Here is a 26,873-nt window from a genome sequence, read left to right on the forward strand (position 1 = left end):
TGCAGCTGACTCATATCGCCAAATCATATCGTTTCCTCACTGCCCGGTGGCACATGCTTTGCGGCCCGGTGGTTGGGGACCGCTGTCATAATGCAATAAATTACTTTGTCTCCACAGCCCTCTGGGGAAGAAAATTCCAAATAACTAATTTCAGTCCTCAATGGCCTGTCCCTTTTTTTGACACTGAGACTCATAGATTCTTTAACTACAGCCACACTAAACCCTTTCAGAATTTTGTATGAATTTTTGTCACTATTTCTTATGTTTAGTATTTTGTATGGCATTTCTGTCTAGAAGAGATTCAACAGATTCAGAATAATATTGTTAGCAGTTTTTCTTGTCCTGTTAAATAGAAGGATTTACACTCAGAAGCCACTTTATTAGGTACACTTGTACACCCTGTCAATGCAAATATCTAATGACCCAATCATGTGGTGGCAACTTACTGCGTAAAAGCATGCAGACATGGTCAAGAGGTTCACTTGTCGTTCAGACCAAACATTAGAATGGGAGAAGAAATGTGATCTAAGTTACTTTGACCATAGAGTGATTTCTAATGCCAGACAGGGTGATTTGAGAATCTCAGAAACTGCTGCTCTGGTGGGATTTTCATTCACAACAGTCTCTAGAGTTTATAGAGCAAGGTGCAAAAAACAGAAACTGCAGTGATCAGCAGTTCCATGGGTGAAAACACCTTGTTAATGAGAGAGGTCAGAGGAAGCACATCAAGATGGTGCCACGTACGGCAGCCATGTTACAAGCTTCGTATCAACTTTACAGTGTACTGCTAATTTCTGCAAGTTCCTTCACATTTCTTGTTCAAGAAGCTGATAGTCACATCAGATATGATAGGTTGACTCTTCTGAACATCGGGAAGATGGCATTTACCCACAACGTGCTGTCTTTTCTACACTGGGAATCCCTGCTTATGTGATCCATGGAAGGATCATTTATTACACTGCTGCTACCTCAGAAGCAGCGCCAGAGCCGAGGGAGAAGGGCTGGCATCCTGGTGAGGCTGAGACGGTGTGCTAATTGACTGCTGCTCCCTAGCATACTCCTGGCTAACGTTCAGTTCCTGAACAACAAGCTGTACGTACAAATTGAGAGCCAGAGTCTCCTACTAGCGGGAAACAAAGAAATGTGACATTTTGTGTTTCATGGAGACCTGGCTGATGGAGGAGATACCGGATCGCGTCATCGAGCCCTCTGGGTTCTCCCTGTTCCTGGCGGACAAGGTCAAGGGGATAGCATACTCGACCACTGCTACTCTCCCTTCCGCAACGCTTACAAGAAACTTCTTCGTCCACTGTTTGGAAAGTCGGATCACTCTTCCATCTTGTTTCTGCCGATGTACAGGCAGAAGCTGAAACAAGAGGCGGCCATAGTTAAGACCATCCATTGTTGATCCAACCAATTGGTCTCCATGCTACAGGACTGCTTTGATGACATCAACTGGAATGTCTTTCATGAAGAGGATATCTCCGAATTCATAGATGAGGTCACAAGCTTCATCTGGAAGTGCATCGAGGATGTTGTCCCCCAGAAATCGGTCAGGGTCTATCCAAACCAAAAACCCTGGATCAACAGTTCCATTCGAGCAGCACTTATCGCATGAGACAGAGCTTACATTGCCAGTAACCAACAGGAACTCAAGAAATGCAGCCATGATCTACGCAAAGTCATCAAGGCAGTGAAAAGATAATACAGGAACAAGATCCAGATACAACTCTCCACCAACAACATACACAGCTTATGGCAAGGTCTGCACACCATCGCAGATTTCAAAGCTAAGCGCAGTGGTGCTGCCAGCATCGCTGCCTCTCTCTCAGGTGAGCCAAATCTTTTTTATGTTCAGTTCGATGTCGCCAGCACTGAGCCCCTGAGGAGAGCCGCCGAAGCACCCTACACCGTTGTCATCTCTGAGGCTGAAGTACGCAGATGTTTCCAATGAGTTGACGATCACAAGGCTGTGGAACTGAGGGGTGACCTTTTAGAACAGAGGTAAGGAGGATTGTTTTTAGCTGGAGAATAGTGGATCTGTGGAATGCTCTGCCACAGACTGTGGTGGAGGCCAAGTCCATGGATATATTTAAGATAGAAGTTGATCATTTCCTGCTCGGTCAGGGCATCACAGGATATGGTGAGAAGGCATGTGTATGGGGTTGATTGGAATCTGGGATCTGGGATCAGCCATGATGGAATGGCAGAGCAGATGAGATGGTCTGAATGGCCTAATTCTGCTCTTATTTCTTACAGTTTTATAATCTGGGATGTTCAAACCAGGATAAGGCATCTGTTGTACTATCTTGTAGATGTGATGCTGTGAAGTTGACTTTGAGATTTCCTAGTTGTAGTTAGTTTTATTGATTGTAATCATTAAATTTGATTTAAGGGTGGAGAAGGATAAGATGGCGGCGCGACGCAGCTTGGGTGGCCACTCCGGTGAATGATATCTGTAATCTGTCAAGTAGGGTGCTGTGCACAATCCTGATTTGATGGAGACAGACGTGAGAGAACAGAGGAACATCTGGTGAAACTTCTGAAATGCCTTTTTCATTGCCGCTGTTACTGTGTGATCCAGAATCTCCGGAGGGGAAGGCCTCGAATCCTCAGCTTTGCTTGTTGCTCGGCGACTGGGATGGGGTCAAAGTGCTCGGCAGAGATGGTGCTCGGTGTCGAAGGGCCGGTCGGAGGCTCGAAGTTTTCAGACGGACTCAGAGTCGACTGTGGTTGGGTGCTTCCAATGCATCGACAGTTGTCGGTGCCTGGAGGTTTATGGCAGAGAGAGTTTCTCCCTTCTGCCACCTGCTATCGGGAACTATCGGGAGTCGATCGGAACTTTGAGACTTTTTTTTACCGTTCCCATGGTCTGTTCTTTATCAAATTATGGTATTGCTTTGCACTGCTATAGCTATATGTTATAATTATGTGGTCTTGTCAGTGTTAGTCTTTGGTTTGTCCTATTTTTTTTTTGTGATATCACTCTGGAGGAACATTGTATCATTTCTGAATGCATGCATTTCTAAACGACAATAAACGAGGACCGAGTATCCTCATAATCTAATCTAATCTAATCTAATCTAATCTAAAATTTATGGGAGTTTTCCATAATCAAGAGTTTGATAGAAAAATTTCTTTGTCTTTTTAAATTGAAAATTAAGGAAGTTTCTTTGTAACCCTTTCTTAATCTTACAGTGCCTTGAAAAGGTATTCAGTCCCCACAACTACTTTCACATTTTATTGTCTCATTTTCTAAATTAAAAATATATCGAAGTCAGAATCTTTTGAGCTAATCTTTAAAACGCTGCGAATCATGTCAAATCAAAAGAAAAATTCCAAAACCTGTCAACAGTTTACTAAGAATTAAAAAACTCAAAATTGTGAGGCCGAAAAAATATTCATCCCCTTTGTAATTACTAAACTAGCTTTCCTCAGGAGCAATACTGTATATTGCCTTACTAAATCACCCAATTTGTTGATGTAAAGGATTAGAGGATCAGCTGCTTTCAATGAATTCATAAGAATAAGTAACCCCTCTCTCTTCTGTATGGTCTAAAATGTATGATAGATTTTCAACAGAGATTACCTAACTCTAACCCAAAAGAACATTTAAGACAGGTCAGTGAAATGGTGTTAAAGAGGCACAAATCTGGTGAAGTGTCCCCGACCATTTCAAAGATACTGAACATCCCTCGGAGCTCAGTACAGTCCATTTTGGAAAAATTGGAAAAATATGAAACCGCAGCCACACTGCTTAGGTCAAGTTCTCCTTTAAACTTAGTTAGAGAAGAGTAGCACTTGCAAGAAAGGTCACTGTGACACCAGCAGTCACTGAGTGAGCTGCAAATGTCAATGGCTGCAACTGGGGATAAATTTCATGGCTCCCCAATCTCTTAACTATGTTAATTACAAATGCTATATGCAGTAATACAGTAGTGTACTTTCAATGTAGAAAAATTTGCTATTATTACTACTTGTGTGCAGTGTCAAAGGAGCAGCAATTAGGAAAGATTAAAGTAATAGCTTAAAATTTCCTCAGTCGGGATGAGGTTTGCTGCTTATGTACACACTAAACCAGCTGTGACTTTGAGCCGATCCACTCGTGTAAACTTTATCAAAGAAGCTGGTCTCAACGTGATGGAGTGAGTTGCAGAGGAGCCAGGAGCTTGGCAATCAGGAATACTTTTGACAGCAGGTGAAATTTTATCCTCAGACTGAATGGCTGCCAAGCACTTCTCTGGATGTCTAATATTCACAAATATTCAAAAACTTAATAGTCAATTATCTTATAAAAAAAAAATTGGGGCACCATGGTAGCGTAGCAGTTAGCATGATGCCATTATAGCCCAGGGTGTCAAAATTCAGAGTTCATTTTCACTGCAGTCTGTAATGACTTTCTGTATTCTTTCCGTGACTGTGTGTATTTTCTCCAGGTGTTCCAGTTTCTACCCAATGTCTTAGGCTACGTCCACACTACGCCAGATAATTTTGAAAACGGCAGTTTCGAGTGAAAACAACAGGCGTCCACACTAGGCGTTTTTCAGAGTATCTCTGTCCACACCAAAACGGATATTTGGGCGAATCTACTCCTACTTTGGCATACGCAAAGACATCTACAGAAAACAAGTGAAGAAAAAATGGTATAATATTTACGTTTCCGCGGCGGCGTTGTGGTACTTCCATAGAATAAAACTAGAGTACCAACAACAACAGCGAAAGAAAGTTTTCAACAATGTCTTCGAGGAATACAAAGAAAACCTCCGTTGGAAAAATCAGACCGGACTTCTCCGTTTAGACAGACAATGAGGTCGAGCTGTTTCTGCGTGTTACAAACGACTACAAAGTCAACAAAGCAGTGGAGATGTTTAATTCCAAACAAACTATTCATGTAGACAATAAAGTAAACAACACAAGCCTGAAGCCGTCCTCTACCCAAAATCAACAAGAGAGTGGAATCTTCTGCCGCCAGACCTGCACAGTATTTCCAACATTAATATTTTTAAAGATAGACTCAATCAAATCAATTTAGGGGATCTAGTCAAAAAAGCTCACTTTACAATTTAACTCTCACGCCCTTCACACCGACTGCGTGTTATAACAGCGGTGGTCAGTCAGCGACAGTGCCAGCCTGGAGACCCCGGGGTACAGGAGATCGATGGTACGACCACCGCAGACTGGGATCCGGAGGGTACGGACGGAAGAACAGAGGATGCAAACAGAGAAACTGAGGGGACCAGCTTGAAAGCCACCTCAAGTTTAAATTCCATGCTGAATATTTTGGAGGATCAAGAACCAAGAACAGCCCTGTCCGGCAGTGCTTGCGCAGTCCCAAGCAGAACCCGAAAAGGCATTGTTGTTGTGGAGTTGTCATGACAACGTTTTAAAATCTCTCCGTTTACCCCGTACACACTACAACGCGAAACAATCGTTTTCAAATTTACACACTCTGGAGAGTGTTTTCGAAAATCTCCGTTTTCAGAGGATGAAAACGCCAGTTCAGTGTGGACGGAGGGTCAAAACAAAGAGAAAAGGCTTCGCTTTCAAAATTATCTGGCGTAGTGTGGATGTAGCCTTAGGTTAATCGGTCATTGTAAATTGTCCTGTGATGAGGCTAGGATTAATTAGGTGGATTGCTGGGCGTGTGGCTCATTGGGCCGGACAGGCTTGTTCTGCACTGTATTTCTAAATCTTCCAACCAATAAATAAATAACAATTCAATCAAATGGCTAAATGGAAAACTTAAATTAGAAATTAATAAATTGGCTTATCGTCAGGTACAGGGAAAAACTGTGTGTCATCCATACAGTCATTCTGTCATATCAGAATATTGAGGTAGCACAGGGGAAAATAATAACAATTTAGTCAGACACGCAGTAACATACAAGGCAATGACGACGTAGACTGTGAGGTCAAGATTCTATTTTGTAGTACTAGGGGACTTTTTAGTAGTTTTATAATAGCGGGATAGAAACTATCCTTGAGCCTGGTGGTATGTGGTTTGTATCTGCTGCTCAGTGTGAGGGGTAGAAGTGAGAATGTCCAAGGTGGGCGGGATCCTTGGTTAGGTTAGCTGCTTTACTGAGGCTGTGAGAAGCACTGCAGAGTCCATGAAGAGGAGGCTGGTTTTTGTGATGTGCTGAGCTGCCTCCGTAACTCCATAATTTCTTACGGCCTCTGGATACTGAATTAACTCAGTTGCTTCAAAAATACAACATGCATATCTGCCTCCTCACCATTGCACTCCATTGAAATGATTAAACATGTGTTAGATCTAAGCTGGCAAACGCCCAGTCGATAAATTTACAGTTTTGCCAGGAAAGCTATGTTTCTGTAACAAGTTTTCAGCTTTTGTGCATAGTAAATGACAGCATGAATCAGTTAACAAATGTGGGCTCCCACATGCTTCTTCAGTCAATAAACTGTAGTAAAGTACAAGTCAGCAGTTCTAGATGTATTTACTGTGCAGTATTTGGTAGGAATCTCTAGCCAAATATAGGTAATCAGTTATTTTGTACTTGAAAGCTTTCAAAAAATTATTTGTTTTTATTTAAAACATGCAGGATAATTGTCATTGATTTAGTAATAAAGATTGTCATACTGTATTGACTTTTTCAGTTCTCTGACGATATTGCTCACAGGTTGGGGGTTGGGTAATACTGCTATTTTGCTTGATGTGGCATGAATGACTGACTGCAGTTTACAACTGTGTTGTCAAGCTTGTCAGTTCAACAATTAGCTGAGAATTTCTGTTGTCCGGGGAACATGCAAGAATGCCGAACCATTCAGAAGCCCAAAAAAACATCCAGGAAAGTGAACCAGTGCAAAATGTCATCTGCCAAATTTCTAAGTTAGATTCAAGCCAGTCTGCCAGGAAATCATGTCTAAAGATGTAATCTAAGAAATGCTGACTTCGAAGATTCTGAATTAACACATTTCCTTTTGTTGAGTTGTGATGCCTATTGCAGCTCTGACTTGAATCTTGATGATCTGTGAGTGAGATTGTTCATATTATCCAGCAGAACCCTCTGCTGGTAACATGCTGCACACTGTGTCTGAGAAACAATATGCATACCAGTCTAAGTTACAGGAATTAGAGGCTGCGGGCTGTGATTTTGCAACGTTTGAGTTCATCACAGCTGTTAGATCCCAGCTAACCTTACACTAGCTTACCTGCAATGCAGCCATCTAGTGGCAGGCAAAAAAGTTAGTTTATGTACTTTTTAGTAGACTATAGAGCTACTGTATATGGATGTTGAATGTTTAAATAAATATGTTGTAAATTATTAAAATTGCAGTGGCTGTGATGGGTTCATTAATACCTGATCATTGAACAGAATTGAATTTATTTTTGTATTAATTTTCTCGAGTTACCAAAGCTTTTAGTTGTAATGGTACCCTAATGAAAAAAAATAATTCATATTATTAATGTTTTGTTCCATTTTGAATAATTGGTGTTTGAGCATTATGTTTGAAAGAAGTAATTGATGGGGTTAATGCTTTTATCATTTTAAGATTGTGGATAATACTGCCCCTGGTGGAGATACAAAAATTGAAGTCAGATCGAGAAAGAAAAGATCATACTGCATGATCAGTTTGCTACTTCTCCCAAATCCACACGTTAGATGCTTTACATTATTGAAGTATGTTCCACATGATATTTGTGGATAGAACTTGTCATGTAAAAACTGTTTTTCTTTTGATAAGTTAGAAAATAGTTCTCAATTAATCTTAATCTAATTTCCAGTTGTTAAACGAAGTCCATATTACATTATGTATGTCTTACAAGGAAATTTAATTCTGTACTTAGTGGTCATACAGAGGGAAACATTATTCAAAATCAATTAAATCTGAAGAAGTGAAGACAAATATTAGAGTGTGCAGTACAGAATTATTCCTGTGGGTGTCTCTTTTCCCCTGTGATTGCTTTAACTATGCAAAAGTTGGCATACAGTGGATAAAGTATAAAAGAAACTCAGATGTCAATTTTAAAAAGTGTTCAATTAAAAGAGGATAATCTTACAAAATAAATTTATCTGTGTAATGAAATGTAAGCATACAAGGACTTTCAGTTAAGGGGAATCTGGTTAAATTTTTGTTAATTGTATTTGATTCTTTGTCAATTTCAACTTTTAATATCACCATACATGTTACAAATAGATAGTAATTTTTGTAAGACAGCACAGTAGCATAGCGGTTAGCACAGTTACTTTACAGCACCAACGATCATCAGTCAGGGTTTGGTTCCCGCTGCTGTTTATAAGGAGTTTGTATGTTCTCTCCGTGACTATGTGGGTTTCCTCCCATATTCCAAAGATGTATAGTTAGGGTTAGTCGGTTGCAGGCATGCAATGTTGGCATCAGAAATGTGACAACATTTGCTGTTTGCCTCTAGTATAATCCTTGGACTGTGTTGATCATTAATGCAACAAAAAGTGCATTTCACTATGCTTTAATGTGACAAGTAAAGCTAATCTTTTAATAACACTGTAGTCCTTATTACAACTTTAATAATTTGCATGCTTGGGACTTCACTGATACTGGACTGGTGAATTGTCAGGGAACCATAGAACAGTAAACCTGTGGTAGGTAAGTTATTGGAAAGGGCCTTGAGGGATAAGGCATGCACATGTCAAAAAAAAAACTGGTTGATTAGGGATGGTTAGTATAGCTTTGTGTGTGGGAGATGATATCTCATGAATCTGAAGTAATCTAAAAGGTCGATGAAGGAAGACAGTAAACATAATCAAGTAAAGTCTTTAAGATTCCACTTGGCGACTCAGGAAGGTTACATGGGATCAAAGGAGAGTTAGCTAACTGGATACTGGATGGACTTGATGGTATAAAGCAATAGCTGATGGATGAACATTAATGTTTCAGTCTGGTGGCCTGTGACAAGTTGTGTGCCATGTGTCAGTTTGTCATTGAAATCGACGATTTGCGAATGTCCCAATTAGTTTGCTGATAATACAAAAAGAGGTGGTGTCGTGGACAGTAAAGAAGGTTGTCAATATTGCAGGGGATCTTAATCAGCTGAGTAAGTGGGACGAGGAATGGCAGATTTTGTTTTATTCTAATAAATGAGAAATATTTCTGTTTGGCGTGTCAAATCAGGGTAGGACTTTTATAGTAAACAGGGCTCTGGGGAGTACTGACAGCCAGAGGGGGACTTACGAATATAAATGTTCAGTCCTCTGAAAATGGAGTCACAGGTAGACAGGGCAATGGATGACCCTCATTAGTGAGGGCATTGAGTATTGAAGTTTGGATGTTATGTTAGAGTTGTGCAAGATTTGGTGGGACTGGATTTTGAATATTGCATTTATTCCCTTGTTAGGAGCAATGCCGTGGATTTAGAAAGAGTGCAAATAGATGATGTCAGGACCTCAGGGATTGGGTTATAGGGAGAGGTTGAGGAGGCTAGGACAATATTCCCTGGAGCATAGGAGACAGAGGAGGCCTAAAAGACATGAAGACAATCATGAGGGGCTTAGGATGAATGTACACAGTCCTTTTCCCAGGGTTGAAGAGGGGATAGGTTAAAGATAAGTGGGGAGAGGAATTAATAGGGTCCTGAGAGCCAGCTTTTTCACATAGAAGGTGGGCTATATATGGAATGAAAGGTTAGGGGAACTAGTTGAGGCAGATATGTCAACAACATCTAAAAGACATTTGGACAAGTACATGGATAGGAAAGTTTTTAGAGGAGTATGGGTCAAATGGGGCAAATTGGACCAACGTAGAGGGGCATCTTGGTCAGTATGGATGAGTTGGGCTGAAGGTGCTGTGTCTGTGCCTCAGAAAAAGAGAAGCTAATTTAGCTTATAGTATTGGGGAAGGGATAGATTAGACAAATGGAATATTTTTAATGTCATAAGGCAAGAGTTGCTATGTAATAATCTGATAAATTTGGATTGGTACAGTAGAACTGTAATGGGCCATCTCTGAAACTTTCAAGATGTAGGAGTAGACTGAGTTAAAAAGTACAGAACTGTCATTTACTGTTTGGAGATTGGCAATTGTGAAAAGGAAAATCTTTTCAAGTATGGTTTTCTAACACCTCTCACTTCACTTGTTTTTTAGATTTTGCCCAAATATGTCTTTCATAAAGACCAAGCAAGTAAAGAACGGGGAAAATACTTTCCACATAATCCAGTTAATTGAAAGATTGCACAAAAACAAGAGGAAAAAAATTCAGAACTCCAGCCCAGCTTTGTGTACAGCAACGGTGTTGAAGAGATGATCACTCCAGAAATCCCAGTGTTACAGTAAGTACGTAGTGGATGTACAGAATTTTGAAGCAGATATTGTAAGGATATCTGATCAGGAAACAAAGGAGGTCGATAATGTTTCCTGAAAGTTGAGGGAAAATATTACAAATTAGAATACTTCCTGTAACAAATCTTAATAAATTTAGTTTTCTACAAGTTGCCACCAAAATTTCCTGCAGGTTGTTGTCACATGCTTAATATTTCAGATTTTATAACCATCCAAAATGTTGCAACAATATAGTTATAAAAGCAAGTTGATATATTCCATTTTTAAAATTAATGCTGGTACATATAATTAGCAAGTGTGGTCATTTGTATCAACTTTGACCAATCTGACTCTTAAACAGAATTGTTCTTACAAGTGTTGCTTTGATTTTTTTCTATTCTGCATATTTTTAAACAAATAATACATCTTCAGTTGCATTGTATTGCATGTTAAATGCAAAGTACAATTTAACTTGAGTTGGGTGCAAAATCTTTGCTTTTTGATGTTCAGATGCTGGGTATGATATTTACAGTGTGTCTAGTTATTTGGATCACCTTGTACTGACCCAGAAGGTATTGAGAAAATTACTAAGATAATGTTACATACAGAATAATATCATTTGGTTCTATTTGGTTCAATGGTCTGCAGCGCCATTAAAACCTTCTGGCTTACTGGTGGTAAATTTTTTCATCCATTATGAAGCACCTTATCTGCCTTTGCCTTAAAGTGTTCAAAAATCCTTTTCCACTGGCCTTTGAGGAAGAGCATTCAAAAGTCTCAATTCATTGTGGAAAAAATAGTCTCATCTAAGTTGAATGGGAAATTGCTTATTTTAAAACAGTGAGCCCTGGCCCTTGATTTAACAACCAAAGGAAATGACCATTCCACATACAGGTTTCCCCCACCATCCGAAGGTAGAGCGTTCTTATGAAATGGTTTGTAAGCCAAAATGTCATAAAGCAAAGAAGTAATTACCATTTATTTATATGGGAAAATTTTCTGAGTGTTCGCAGACCCAAACATAACTTACCAAATCATGCCAAATAACACATAAAACCTAAAATAACAGTAACATATAGTAAAAGCAGGAATGATATGATAAATACATAGCCTATATAAAGTAGAAATACTTTTCCACAATCATTACTGAACTGTTCTCCACAACAAAAATCTCACACAAGCGCTGTTGGCAAGGACACTCTGTCTAGTAACCTTTAAGCTATGAAGCTGCCAAATCATACCAAATAACACGTAAAAGTACACCGCCTATATAAAGTAGAAATAATGTATGTACAGTGTAGTATCAGTTACAGGAATCGGGAAGATAGCTTGCTGAGCACACGGATGGTGGTGTGTTAGACTGAGTCGTCGCAGATTGGGTGGTGCAGTGGCCCCCACCCTCCAGGCCGCCGAGCGATACATTGCCACGAAGCACGCAGGGGTCCAGCGGTAGCCGGGAGGCACACAGCACATCTTTAAGAAAAAAGCCGAAATAAACAAACTAATTAATTAGGTGCCGCCCGACACGTAATTGTCGGCCCAGATCAGTGCCGATTTCCGATTGCATCATCTCTGATCTGGGCCGACAATTACGTGTAGGTGGCACCTAATTAATTAGCATGCTTATTTCGGCTTTTTTCTTAAAGCGGTGCTGTGTGCGTCCCGGCTACCGTTGCATTCTCCGCAAATCGGTATCTGTCCGTGGCCGGGGGGTTGGGGTGGTGGGACACTGGTGTGCCATCTCGTTGTCTCTTTCCATTAGAGCAGGAAGCTCATCTTCTTCTGTCTCTGCCCGCCTCAATGTCGAAGGTCGAGGTTCGCCTGCTGTGGCTGGTGTGGAAGGCTTGCTTGACTGCTGAGCCTCGCGCATTTTTCTATCACACAGTTCTTTAATAAGGACTCAAACCATCCTGCAAATATCCCCTAAACAGACGTACCCTTTCAAAATTAAAGTCGTACTTTATCATTACTCATTCGGTTTCGATTGTTATCCTTTTTTCTTCCAATTGCATCAGCTGTTCATCTGTCAGATCTTGGTCATGGGATGCCAAAACCGCTTCAACATCATGTTCGTCAGCTTCCACAAGCCAAACTCACGTTGTCCTTACTTCGTTCACCACGATCAAAACGCTTAATTATGTCTAGTTTTACCGTAAGTGTAACACCCTTACGAGCTCTTTCAGGCTCTTCCGATACCATAGAACTCATCTTGCAAACGGCTGCTCACAGGCACGTGTTAAAGCAAAGCAGTTCCCAATCCAGGGGAGAGCGGCTGCTCAGGGCGCGCTCTGCCTTTTATTGCGCGCTGATTTTTTATCGCACACTGAATTTTTTTTTGTAACAGTGAAAACACCTTCTGAAAGCGAAAACAGGGTACTAATATAGGTCTTTCATAACAGTGAGGTTTCGTAAAGCAAACATTTGAAAAGCGGGGGACACCTGTCTACCCTGTCAAGCCTGAGCAGGGTCTCGAGCAAGTCTCTTTCACACTTTTCTAAACTTCAGCAAATGCAAGCATATCTTGTCCTAACGTATTAACAACTTTCCTTTTTTAAAAAAAAAGACACCAATGCTATACAAGACACTTATGGATTTTGCTTTCTGATGATTGGTCGATCTTTCACCCATTGTAATACGTTGCCTTTTACAAAATGAGCTTTTAAGTTCTGTGAAAAACGTTGATATAGCACACCATTATTAAGTGTCTTTCAAAAACCTCAACATGTTATTCCATTGCCTTCCTTTTGAGAAGTATACCTTATCACACATTATGACTTCATAGGACTCCTATATTGGTGAAGCATGATTTTAGTTTTAACAAAACCATCTTGACCTTGAATGATTGCCAATAACTTTTCTAAGTGCCACACTATAATGTCTTCAGTTAGAGCCCCTAACATTTTTCAGTGACATGTTGAACTAATTGTCCTCTTTTTCTCTCTCCCATTTTGATTAAAGAAGGAACCGAAGTAGTTCTCCTGACCCTTCTTTCTTTTAATACTTCGTGAAAATTTTTTTATGGCTCCTTCATCAAGTGAGGAGAATAATTAAGTATGATGTTTGAAATTGTAAAATGAGCATATTGTGCTTATGCATACCAAGGGAATTCACTTGAGTATGTCATCTTGCTTTAATGTATTCAGTGAATTGATTGTTTCTCTGGCAATTTTTTTCTGAAAATTTCAATTTCATTCCTGAAAAAAAAGTTGAAAGTAGGCTAACTGTATTGATGCCAGAGTAAGAAAAGAAGAAGCTTGTAACTATTTTTTGCATTGATATTATTTGGTCATGTTTCTTCCATTGTTTTATTGCTTCATTTTCAACATTATTTCTTGTTATAGGGTTCTTCAGGGGAATCTTAATTGCAGTTTTTTCATTATTCAATTTTTGCTTAAGTTCAGCATAAGATGAATCTGGAAATAAATAAGTAACATTTCCTGTTTTTTGACCTTTTATCTTTGCAGTAATTTTATATCTGAGAATTCAAAATATTGTGGCAATTACTATGTTTTGGTCATCGTCCAACTGTGTTTTGCATTTTCAAGTCACATTTTATTTTGTATGGTAGCTACATAAAAAGATATGAGACAATATGCTTGCAGTAGCTCTTGAGTTTCAAATGTCTGCTCTGTATAATAAATCTGTGCTTAATTCCAAAAAGCATGTTTTTAATCTGAAAAAAATTTTCCCTGTTGCTAATAATTTTGATTTTTGTTTGTGAGATTATGGAAGAAATTAAACAATAATTTTAGCATTACTTTGTTTTTTTAACTTTAAATTTGTTTTTTAATCTTTTCAGGGAGTCAGCAAATGAAACAACCATTCATTCTGATGTTACCGGTGAATTCGATGACCCAGAAGTGAAAGCACGGAAACGCAGAGCTCGTGGCCCTGGCAGGCCACCGGTATGAAATTTTTAAATCTTGAAATTATTGAGTCTTGAAAGCAGCATGTTAGTGTGTTATGCATAAATAGCAAGTCCAGACCAAAGTGGAAAATTCTGAATATTAGAATACAAATTTCATGCAGTTTTGTATAAAGATACAGCAAGTTACACACGAAAATGAAGCACCATACTTTAGATAAGCTTCACTAAATGTGTCTTCATTTATTGAATGTCACTTTGTATTTACATTGCAGTTGTTATTCTCATTCCATCTACTTAACAGTTCACTTATCCTGAACACACTTTGTATTTACATTGCAGTTGTTTTCCCCATTCCATCTACTTAACAGATAGTTCACTTATCGTTAACATCCTGGTTCATTACAGTATCAGTATAATAGATTGTATGTATCTGACAAAGGACCTGAAATATTGAAAAAGTTATAAGGATATTGCCAGGACTTGAAGGACTGAGTTATTAGAAGAGGTTGGACTTTATTCCTAGAGCATCAGAGACTGATAAATGATCTTGTGAAGGTACATAGATCATGGGAGGATTAGATAGGCAAATGCACTGTTTTTTCCCCAGAGTTGAGGAATCAAGAACTAGAGACCATATGATTAAGGTGAGAAGGGGAAGATTTTATAGGAACATGAGGGCTTTTTTTAAACACCAAGTTTGATGTGTATGTAGAGTGAGCTTCCAGAGGAAATGGTTGAAGCAGGTATACTAATTTTTTTAATATAATTTTTATTGAGTTTTCAAACTTGATTACATGAAATACTAATATCTACCCTCCCCCTTCCCTTAACCCTTCTCCCCCCGATATATACCCCTACCTGAAAGAAAGAAAAGAAAAGGAAAAAGAAAGAAAGAAAGACTGCCTGGATATTGGAAGGTCTCCCCATGCTCCATGGGATTCGAAATAAATTTAATATATTTATTTGTTACTTTCCCGAAGGACCAGCACCTTTATCATCGGAGCACCTAGATATGCCAACCTATCTTTTGTAAATAAAGGGCGCCAAATATTCAAAAATGTATCATATTTATTTCTTAAATTAGAAGTAATTTCTTCAAGTGGAATATAGCTAAAAATTTCATTATTCCAATGATCCATACTTAAATACGAATCCGATTTCCAAGTAACTGCTATAGCCTTCTTGGCTACTGCCAATGCGATTTTTATAAATTCATTAATTTCTATAAACCTTTCAAAATTAATGAAACCTTCAAAAGTTTCTACTCTGAATTATATCAGTCGGAATCACAAAATGATGTTAATGAGATAGAAAGATTTTTATCACAAATAACTTCCAAAATTGAATTCGGAAGAACAGAAGGGATGAGATATGCCTTTTACATTAAAAGAGGTTGAAGAAGCTTTAGGATCACTTCAAAGTAATAAATCTCCAGGAGAGGATGGTTTTCCGCCTGAATTTTATAAAAAAAGTTTAAAGATTTATTAATTTCTCCTTTTATGGAGTTAATACGTCAAGCGGAAAAAACACATAAACTTCCAGAATCTTTCTCGACAGCGATTGTAATAGTATTGCCAAAAAAAGATAGAGGTCCTTTAAAACCAGCATCATATAGGCCTATTTCTTTTTTTTTAATATAATTTTTATTGAGTTTTCAAAAAGAATACATGAAAAGATAAAATCTACCCTCCCCCCCCATATATATAGTCCTACCTAAAAAGAAAGAAAGAGAGAAAAAAGAAAAGAACCGCCTGGGTGTTGGAAGGTTTCCACATGCTCCATGGGATTCAAAATAAATTTGGTATAATTGTTCGTTACTTTCCCCAAGGGACCAAGGTCTTTATCGGAGCACTTAAATATGCCATCCTATCTTTTGTAAATAAGGGCGCCAAATATTCAAAAATGTTACATATTTATCTCTTAAATTATAAGTAACTTTTTCGAGTGGAATAGAACTAGTCATTTCATTATTCCAACGATCCATACTTAAATACAAATCAGATTTCCAAGTAACTGCTATAGTCTTCTTAGCTACTGCCAATGCAATTTTTATAAATTCTTTCTGATATTTATTCAATTTAAGTTTCGGTTTTATCCCTTCAATATCACCTAATAGAAATAATACGAGGTTATGTGGAAGTTGAGTTCCAGTAATTTGTTCCAATAAGACTCTTAAATTTATCCAAAAGGGTTGAATTTTAAAACAAGACCAAGTAGAATGTAAAAAAGTACCAATTTCTTGATTACACTGAAAGCATTTATCAGATAGATTTGAATTTAATCTATTTATTTTTTGTGGTGTAATATATAATTGGTGTAAAAAATTATATTGTACTAATCTAAGTCGAAAATTTATTGTATTTGTCATACTGTCAAGACAGAGTCTTGACCAATTTGTTTCATCAATATTAATATTCAAATCTGTTTCCCATTTTTGCTTTGACTTATGGGTTCCTTGTTTAATTGTCTGTTCTTGAATCAAATTATACATACAAGAAATACATTTTTTAATTTTCCCTTTTTGAATTAAAATTTCAATTTCATTAGGTTTTGGCAAAAACATTGTTTGACCCAGCTTACCTTTTAAGTAAGCCCTTAATTGAAAGTAACAAAAGAAAGTATTATTAGATATTTTATATTTATCCTTTAATTGTTCAAATGACATCAATATACCTCGTTCAAAACAACTCCTATAAATTTAATCCCTTTTTGGTATCAATTATATAAAAGTTGATTGTCCATTGTAAAAGGAATAAGTCTGTTTTGAAACAAAGGTCTCTTTGCTAATAGAGATTTCTGTGTTTCATTATCATCATTTATCTTATTCCATAAATCAATCAAATGTGTTAATATAGGAGATTCTTTCTTTTCCCGTATCCATTTAGATTCCCATTTATATATAAAATCTTCAGGTCTATTTTCTCCTATCTTATCTAGTTCTATTTTAATCCATGCTGGTTTTTGATCATCGAAGAAAGATGCAATAAATCTAAGTTGATTTGCTTTATAATAGTTTTTAAAGTTTGGAAGTTGTAACCCTCCTAACCTAAATTTACATGTCAATTTTTCCAATGATATTCTTGACATTTTACCTTTCCAAAGAAATTTTCTCACACATTTATTTAACTCTTGAAAAAATTTCTGTGGCAATTGTATTGGTAATGTTTGAAACAAATACTGTAATCTAGGAAATATATTCATTTTTACAACATTGACTCTACCTACTAATGTTATTGGTAGTATCATCCATTTGTCAAAATCTTCTTGAATTTTTTTCAACAGTGGTAAATAATTAAATTTATATAAATTCTTTACATCATTATCAAGTTTTATACCTAAATACTTTATACCATTTACTGGCCATCTAAATTGGGTTACTAATCGACATTGACTATAGTCTCCTTTAGTAAGAGGTAAAATTTCACTTTTATCCCAATTTATTTTGTAACCTGATACCTTCCCATATTCATCCAATCTAGAAGATAGTTTATGTAACGAATGTTGTGGGTTTGTTAAATAGATCAAAACATCATCGGCAAAAAGATTAATTTTATATTCCTCCTGATTAACTCTAAAACCCATAATATCTGGATCAATTCTGATTAGTTCTGCTAATGCCTCTATCGGCAGTGCAAATGAAGCAGGTGCTAATGGACAACCTTGTCTAGTTGACCTTTTTAACTGGAATGGTGTTGAAATTTGAGAATTTGTCACTACTTTAGCTTTAGGGTTAGAATTTAAAGTTTTAGTCCAATTTATAAAAGATGTTCCTAACCCATATTTTTCTAATACTTTAAATAAAAAATCCCGTTCTAATCTATCAAATGCTTTTTCTGCATCCAAAGCTACTACTATACTCTTCTCATCCCTTTTTTGTGCCAAATGAATTATACTGAGTAGCCGGGTTACATTATCTGCCAATTGTCTATTTTTAATAAATCCTGTTTGATCCATATGCAGTAATTTTGGTAAATATTTAGATAATCTATTGGATAAAATTTTTGCTGTTATTTTATAATCCGTATTCAATAAAGAAATAGGCCTGTATGATGTTGGTTTCATAGGGTCTCTGTCTTTTTTTGGCAATACTATTACAATCGCTGTTGAAAAAGATTCTGGAAGTTTATGTATTTTTTCTGCTTGATGTATTAGTTCCATAAAAAGAGGAAATAATAAATCTTTAAATTTTTTTATAAAATTCAGGTGGAAAACCATCTTCTCCTGGAGATTTATTACTTTGGAGTGATCCTAAAGCCTCTTCAACTTCTTTTAATGTAAAAGGCATATCTAATCCCTTCTGTTCTTCCAAATTCAATTTTGGAAGAGAAATTTGTGATAAAAACCTTTCTATCTCATTAACATCATTTTGGGATTCTGATTGATATAATTCAGAATAGAAATTTTTAAAAGTTTCATTTATTTCAAGAGGTTTATAAGATATTTTATTTGCCCTTGTTCTAATTGCATTTATTGTTTTGGAAGCTTGTTCTGTTTTCAACTGCCAGGCAAGAATTTTATGTGCTCTCTCACCTAACTCATAATACCTTTGTTTAGTTCTTATAATTGCTTTTTCCGTTCTATATGTCTGAAGCGTATTATATTGTAACTTCTTATTAACTTCGTTTTTCTTCTGACATATATCTTTGAGATTCTTTATCTATTTTTGTAATCTCTTTTTCCAATTGATCTAGTTCTGCCATATATTCTTTCTTAATTTTAGACGTATAACTTATTATCTGGCCCCTAATATATGCTTTCATCGCATCCCATAATGTAAATTTATCATCCACTGAATGGAAATTTGTATCCAAAAAAAATTGAATCTGCTTTTTCATAAAATCACAGAAATCTTGACGTTTTAATAATGTTGAATTAAATCTCCATCTATAAGCCACTTCTTCCTTATCAGCCATTATTATTGTCATTAATAAAGGGGAATGATCTGATAATATTCTTGCTTTATATTCCATATTTTTCACTCTGTGTTGAATATGCATTGATAATAGAAACAAATCTATCCTTGAGTAAGTTTTATGTCTATGGGAATAGAACGAATAGTCTCTTTCTTTAGGATTGATTCTTCTCCATATATCAATCAAATTTAAGTCCTTCATCAATGATAAAGTTAAATTTACTACCTTCGATTTTATAACAGCCTTGGTTGATCTATCTAAGACTGGGTCTAAGCAAAAATTAAAGTCTCCTCCAATTACTATTTTTTCATGTGCATCCGCCAAATTCAGAAAAGCTTCTTGTATGAATTTTGCATCATTTTCGTTTGGTGCATAAATATTCATAAAAGTCCATAATTCAGAAAAAAGTTGACAATGTATAATCACATATCTCCATTTTGTATTCTAATTGGTAACGTTTTATTGATCAAAATTGCTACTCCCCTCGCTTTTGAATTAAATGAAGCCGCAACAACACTTCCCACCCAATCTCTCTTTAGTTTCTGATGTTCTGTTTCTGTTAGGTGTGTTTCCTGTAAAAAAGCTAAATCTATCTTCATTTTTTTAATATGTGTTAAGATTCTTTTTCTTTTCACTGGTCCATTAAGCCCATTAACATTAAAACTCAAAAAATTCAATAAATTAGTCATTATTCTTAACAAAGTTACTCCAATCTAAAACATTACTTATCTTCTCAACTCTCATAGTTCCTTGGGGAATCTCTTTAAACTTCACCATGTTGCTATGTGTTTCCCTCCCAACCTTCCAGGCAAAAAGAGAAGAAAAGATAGAAAGAATACAAAAAAAGAAAAAACAAAATACCCCCCCACTAATGTTGTGAGTGAAAAGATACACAACACTACCCCCCTCCATTTTACGGGTCGTGGCAACAGCCACGCTTGCACACATGATTAGCGTAGCAATCGATCAGTGCTTCTTCCAGCTCCCCCGCAACAAAAAAAATTATATATATATATAGGCAAAATTAATGTTACTATTCCCAACTAATATTCCTCCAGTTTTAACCTTTCTTACCCCCCTCGTATAATTAATGATATATTTATACATTCATCCAGCTTCAAAAATCCAACAAGTCCATTCTTTAACCCAATCTTCATCTTCAATCTATCTCGCTCCCCTGGATTTGTTCTTGTATCTGGTGAATATTCAGAGAACCTCGCACAAACTGCTCTGCTTTCTGGTAGTCATCAAAAAATCTTTTTTCTCCACCAGGCAAGAAAATCTTCAAGGTTGCAGGATAACGCAGTATAAATTGATAACCATGATCCCATAGGATTTTTTTCACTGGATTAAATTTCTTCCTTCTCTTCAAAAGTTCATAACTTATATCAGGGTAGAAAAAAACTTTGTTCCCTTTAATTATCAATGGCCCTTTTCTATCCTTGGCAGCTCGAGCAGCTGCCTGTAGAATCCTTTCCTTGTCTTGAAATCTTAAGAATTTTATTAAAATCGATCGTGGATATTGGTCATCTTTTGGTTTTGGTCTTAGAGCTCTATGTGCCCGCTCAATTTCAATTGGTCGAACCTCCTCTTCCATTTGCAAAACATCCGGGATCCATCTTTGAAAAAATTCTATTGGTTTTTCTCCCTCCGTACCTTCTTTAAGACCAACAATTTTAATATTATTACATCTACTGAAATTTTCCAACATGTCCACTTTCTCAAAGAGTCGATTTCTTTCCAAGTTCCAGACAAGCAAATCATTTTCTGTTTTTTCCACTCTTATCATTCATATGCCCCATTGCTCTTTCCATTTTTTGAAGCTTCTTATCCATTTTGTCCTGTCTTTCCATAAATTGATTATAGCACATCTTCGTATCTCTAAGCTCTTCTCTTACTTTTCTTAGTTCAGCCGTTAATTGCAATATAGCCTCTCTTATGTCTCTATCATCTCCTTTACTTCCAATCGCTTCCAATTCTTCCTCCTCTTCTTCATCTGTGTTCTCTGCAGAATCCAATTCTGACTCTGAGTCATTTTCAATTGCAGTGGCTGTCGGTTCTTGTAGTTTGCATTGTGTCGATTTGCGCATGCGCATTTCCGGTGCCTTCTTCGAAGAACCCGTTACCACCGCCATTGCTCCCTGTTCTACCGAAGGAGATCCAATCTGAGTCCGAGGCTCCATCGTTGCAGTAGGCCCTTTTTTCTTCCCCTCTCGCGGCTGCTTCGCAACAGCAGACTTCTTTTGTTGCGGTTTAGGAGGCATATCGTAAAGTAGTCTTACAAAGTTTATAAATAGTTTTCAGAAAATATTTATTAACTTTGTTTTGTTTAAACGGTACTTTACTGATTTGTTGCGGGAGAGCTGGATTTACACGTCTCAATCCCATGTCATCACGTGACACCCCCCTGCCTATTTCTTTGTTGAACACGGATTATAAAATAATAGCAAAAATTTTATCTAGTAGATTATCTAAATATTTACCAAAGTTAATACATACGGATCAAACAGGATTTATTGAAAATAGACAATTGGCAGATAATGTAACTTGGCTACTTAGTATAATTCAATTGGCACAAAAAATTTTTAAAAGACAGTTGAACAAGTACATAGACTAGAAAGTCTTAGGAGGTTATGGGCCATGCACTGGCAAACGGTTGACGTGGACCAGTTAGTCCAAAGAGACTGTTTCTATGCTGTATAACTCTATGAACTCTATAAATGCAATATTTAATTTATTGAAGCATTCTGCCCGTCACTTAAGCTTAATTAGCTGGCAAACCTGTAAAAGTTGGGTTATGTCTGACTGTTTTAATATTATATCAATGTGCTTTCAATTCTGTGTCTGGGTTAATTAAATGAAATTATCATGAAGGCTGTTTGCCAGAATGTGACAATTTTAATAAATTGTTGTTTCATAAGAACATATGAAATAGGAACAGGAATAGGCAGCTGACCCCTCGAGCCTGCTCCACCATTCAGTAAGATCATGGCTGATCTGGCTATGGACTCATCTCCACCTACCTGTCTTTTCCCCATAACCCTTAATTCCACTACTATGCAAAAATCTATCCAACCTTGTCTTAAATATATTTACTGAGGTAGCCCCCACGGCTTCATTGGGCAGAAAATTCCACAGATAAGATGATTATAGCAGTTGTCTTTGAATATATTTTGTGAAATATGAATAATAATGCTCAGTAAAATTGTTTGTATTGTAAATATGCCCCAATTGATCTTTTTATTAAAAGAAGCACCTTGTTTTATTTCCTAGACTGCTAAGAAGGCAAGACGTACTCCAGGAGAAAAAAGTCGTCTTAGCACAGGTGGTAGAGCAAATCAGGGAAGAGCTAATGGGCACCATCAGCAAAATGGAGAAGTTGAACCAGTCACGCTATTTGAAGTGGTAAAAATGGGAAAGAGTGCCATGCAGGTAAATAAAAATTGGAGTGTCATGCAATTATTGTAATATGTTACTGTTAACAATTTGTATAATGTATTTACTTTGTAGACTTCTCTGGTTATTGGGCTACAGTATCATATGTAGTTTATCGACCTTTGACCAGATGGTAAAGGCCACATTATGTAATCTACTGAACATTTGGTCACCCTATTGGAAATTAGTGCCTTCTCCCACACACAAATCATTTCCAGAGGTCATATGGCTGTCCTTGTTTATTATCAATTTTGTCACTCTTAAACACACTCCCTCACTCTTCCAAGAAGAAAAGTTAAGCCCTGATATTTGAATTCCTTTTGCTATTTTAAATCAATGTGGGAATGTATAGCGGGTGAATTTGATGGTGGTTTTAGAAACTAAAGACTGTTGAAGACAAAAGCAACATGACACTAAACAAGTTAACAAATAAAAAACATATGCCCTCAGAATTAAATAGAAATCTATCTAATATGTATTTTTAAATAAAGCAAGCCTTTAGTTCTCAGTTTACCTAATTTCAACAACATTTAATTACTATGTTCTGACAAATTCAAATGAATTTTGGCATTGATTAGTGATGGTAGTGAATAAAATGAAAATGTAGCAACCTATACTGATATAAAGGCAAGTGAAACATCAGTAGTATGTTCAGGATGCTGTCAACATTACCACAAACTATTTTATCTTAAGTTCAAGTCATATATTTTAAAATCAATGAAATAAAATATCAGTGCTAAATGAAATTGATTTTCAATTAGCAGATAAATTTTAGTTGATTTTACTTGTTTTTAATGAAATTTTAACCTGTTGTGATACAGCACCAAATTGGATGGGAGAATAAGTCAATTAAAAAAAACTTTTTTTCATGATATGTGTATCTGATTCTTTAAAAATTTCTGTTGTTGCTTGGATAGCCATTTAGAAAAGGAATGCTTTGTAGTGCTGAGAAGGTTTGTAAATAGAATCATAGAGTCGTATAGCATGGTTGGTCCATATCCCTAAACCTTCCCCATCCACATACTGGTCCAAATGTCTTCCAAATGCAAATGTACCTGCCTTAACCATTTTTTTCTGTAGCTTATTCCATATGCGGACCACCCTCTGGGTGAATAAGTTGTCCCTGAGGTTCCTATTAAATCTCTGTCCTTCCACCTAAAACCTACTTGCTCCAGTTCTTGATTCCTTATCCCTGGGGAAAAAGACTGTAGGCATTCACCCTATCTATGCCCTTCATGGTTTTATGCACCTCTGTCAGACCAGTCTTTATTTTCTTATGCTAATTCGCAGTAGAAAGAATGTAACAAAATTTAAATTTTGTTGAAGTATGTAACGGTATAAGTTTAATTGAAAGTCTGAGACAAAATACAATGGGTAAATTATGTAGTATATTGCTGCAAAATATATCTTAAGCTTTCCTGTCAAAGAATGTACTAAAAAAACAGGATTGTTTTCACAATGCACTTTCAGTGGAACTGTACTTTTTCTTGTTTGGTGAAACTGCACTATTTTTACGTAGATCATTATAAGCAGTCCAGTTAAGGAACACTTACATTTTTTATATTACTTAGATAAATGCAGTCAGAATTTTGGTTTTTAAAATCCGGTTAGAAAGTAAAAAACATTTAAAATGTTTAACTCCAGTAAACCTAGTTTCTACATTTATTTTATTAAGGGTTTAATATAAGTTAAACAATGGCTGGATGGTTTGTGTTACAATCTCATTTGGAAGAAGTTTATAGAATTGTTCCACTACACCCACCCAGTCTCAATCTGTCTGAGACCTCCCACCCCTTAGCAATCCAGCTGCAGTGAAAATTTTTTTGCAGAGTCTGCATCACTGCCATGAGCCTGGGAGGCTCCTTATTTTCACTGGTGAGGGACTGGTGGGCAGGCAGAAGACAATCATCTCAGCAAGTGTGGAGCAACCCTGCTGATTGGTGAGTCATGCATTCTGGTCCATGGCTAGTATCAAGGATCCAGAAGAAACAAGTAGTAGTAACTTACTGAATTGCTCCAATGTATTTCCCCACTGTGTGGATTCTCCAATTTTGCATCATGAATGTGCTAACTTTGTATTAGTAAAGTTGTAGTTGCATCCTTGCTTGCTATCTTTTAGACAGGGCTGCAGAATTTTAGAAATTGGGTATTATTTGCTTTGCTACTAAATTTAATACACCTGATTTTTGAAATCCTTGGGCAATGAGGTTTGAGTCTTAGTCTAGGAAAATTACAAACAGAGAGATGGGGAAGTCTAAAAGTTAATTATCTTGCCCTGAAAACAGTTAGTTGATGACTGAATCGAACATAATTTTTTTCCTGGGAATGGTAATGTGAGGTGTTTTGCAGTGAGTGGTCATGCAGTTGATTATAGGGTGTTAAATGCTGTGGAGGCATAATGTAAGGTTTATTCAATTTAACTAATTTAAAAATAACATTGTTTTTCCATAGTCTGTGGTTGATGACTGGATTGAATCATACAAGCAAGACAGGGATATTGCACTTTTGGACTTAATCAACTTTTTCATCCAGTGTTCAGGATGTAAAGGTAAATCTGAAAGTCTTGAAGTATTCAGTAAAGTGTTGTATGTTAAACATAAGCTGCATCAAGGATCTTTTTTGATTGTTTTTCATTAAACTATGCAACATTTTTACACTGATATTTCATATCAAAAGCTACCTACTTTTTAAGGGAAATACAATTCATGAAAGTAGCTAATTAACAACATACATGACTTAGAATCAAAGAAGCGTGCAGCGGCTACCGATGGGTACTCTTCTGTATTAATCCTGTTTTTCAGTATTTGGTCCATAGTGCTCTATGCCTAAGCCATTCATGTGCTCATCTAGACACTTAAATGGTGCCAGTGATCCAACTTCAACTACCCTCTTAGGCCGTGCATTCTATGTAATTGCCATTCTGTGTGTGAAGTAAGTCTCCTCTCATATCCCCTTTAAATCTCTTCCTTGTTACCTGAAACCTGTGCCTTCTAGTTTTCCCCCTATGTTATGTGGGAAAATTTTCCTGCAGCTTATCCTATTTATGCTCAAAATATCATATACCTCAGCATGTCCCCACTTAACCCCTTCTGATTCATGGAGAAGTTATCTAGGTTCCCCATATTTTATTGAGTTCAGACTCAATTCCAGGGAACATCCTGGTGTACTTAGCTGCATCTTCTTCAGTGCCATCGTATCCATCCTACAGCATGATGACGAGAAATGCACATAGTACTACAGCTATGCTCTGACCAAGGTTTTACATATAAAGTAACCTCACTAATTCTGTATTCAGTACCTTAGCTAATGAAGTCCAGCATCCTGTATGCCTTCCTAACTATGTTGTCTGTTCGAGTTGCCACTTACAAATATCAGTGGATTTCCACTCTGAGGTCTTTCTGTTCCATGGTAATCCCTAAGACACCACTATTCATGATGTAACTTCCAGCCTCACTAATGTTTCCAAAAAGCATTGTCTTATATTTGTCTGAGTTAAAGTCCATCTGCAGTTTTCTTTGTCAACCTATTTCACCAAAGCATTGGTACCTCTTTTTAGCCTAAAACAGCCTTACATGTTATCAATAACTCCACCCATCTCTGTGTAATTCACGGGTTTGCCTACATCCGCATTCAAGTCATTCACATTGTTTTACAAACAGCAAAGGCATTGATACTTATGAAACACCACAATCACAGTATATCAATCACAAAACCAATCCTCTACTGTCACCCTGTGTCTCTTATTGCCAAGCCAGTTTTGGATCCAGTTCATTAATTTACCCAGGATCACATGAGCCCTTGCCTTTTGTTCTAGATTCCTATGTGGGACCACGTCTAAATCCATGTCGATCACATCAACTACTAGAAATTCTGCAGATGCTGGAAATCCAAAGCAACACACAAAAAAATGCTGGAAGAGATCAACAGGCCAGGCAACACTATGGAAAAGAGTAAACAGTTGAGGTTTTGGTCTGAAACCCTTCACCCTGATGAAGGGTCTCGGCCCAAAATGTTGGCTGCTTACTCTTTTCCATAGATGCTGCCTGTCCTGCTGAGTTCCTCCAGCATATGTGTGTTTTGCAATCACATCAACTGCCCTGTTCTCATCCATAAATTTTGTTATTCCATTAAAGAACTCAGTCAAATTGTTCAGACAGGATCTGCCCTTGACAAAGCCATGTTGGCTGTTCGTGGTTTAGCCTTTCTTTGCAGGTGTTCATTAATCTTCTCCCATAGAACACTTTCCAGTATCTTCTCTACTACTGATGTTGGGGTCAAAAATCTGTAGTTACCAGGCTTTTGTATGTGGGCTTTGTTAAAAAAGCAGACCACTTTTGTTTTGCTCCAGTCGTTTGTTACCTCATTTGCGTTAAGCAAAGATTTAAAAAATAATCTCAACC

The 26,873-nt window shown here is 37.0% G+C and overlaps 1 protein-coding gene across 2 annotated transcripts in view; it reads left to right on the forward strand.

Annotated features, from left to right (window-relative positions):
• Positions 1-26,873, forward strand: part of LOC140196424 (cohesin subunit SA-1) — a 286,358-nt gene that overhangs the window by 194,111 nt on the left and 65,374 nt on the right. For both annotated transcript variants that reach the window (XM_072255627.1, XM_072255628.1), the window contains exons 2-5: positions 10,084-10,268; positions 14,057-14,162; positions 22,312-22,470; positions 24,925-25,021. In XM_072255627.1, coding sequence (XP_072111728.1) covers positions 10,240-10,268; positions 14,057-14,162; positions 22,312-22,470; positions 24,925-25,021 — 391 coding nt within the window. In that variant the 5' untranslated portion in view covers positions 10,084-10,239. The remainder of the gene's footprint in view (positions 1-10,083; positions 10,269-14,056; positions 14,163-22,311; positions 22,471-24,924; positions 25,022-26,873) is intronic.

This window comes from Mobula birostris, chromosome 4 (assembly GCF_030028105.1).
Source record: "Mobula birostris isolate sMobBir1 chromosome 4, sMobBir1.hap1, whole genome shotgun sequence".
Taxonomy (NCBI): domain Eukaryota; kingdom Metazoa; phylum Chordata; class Chondrichthyes; order Myliobatiformes; family Myliobatidae; genus Mobula; species Mobula birostris.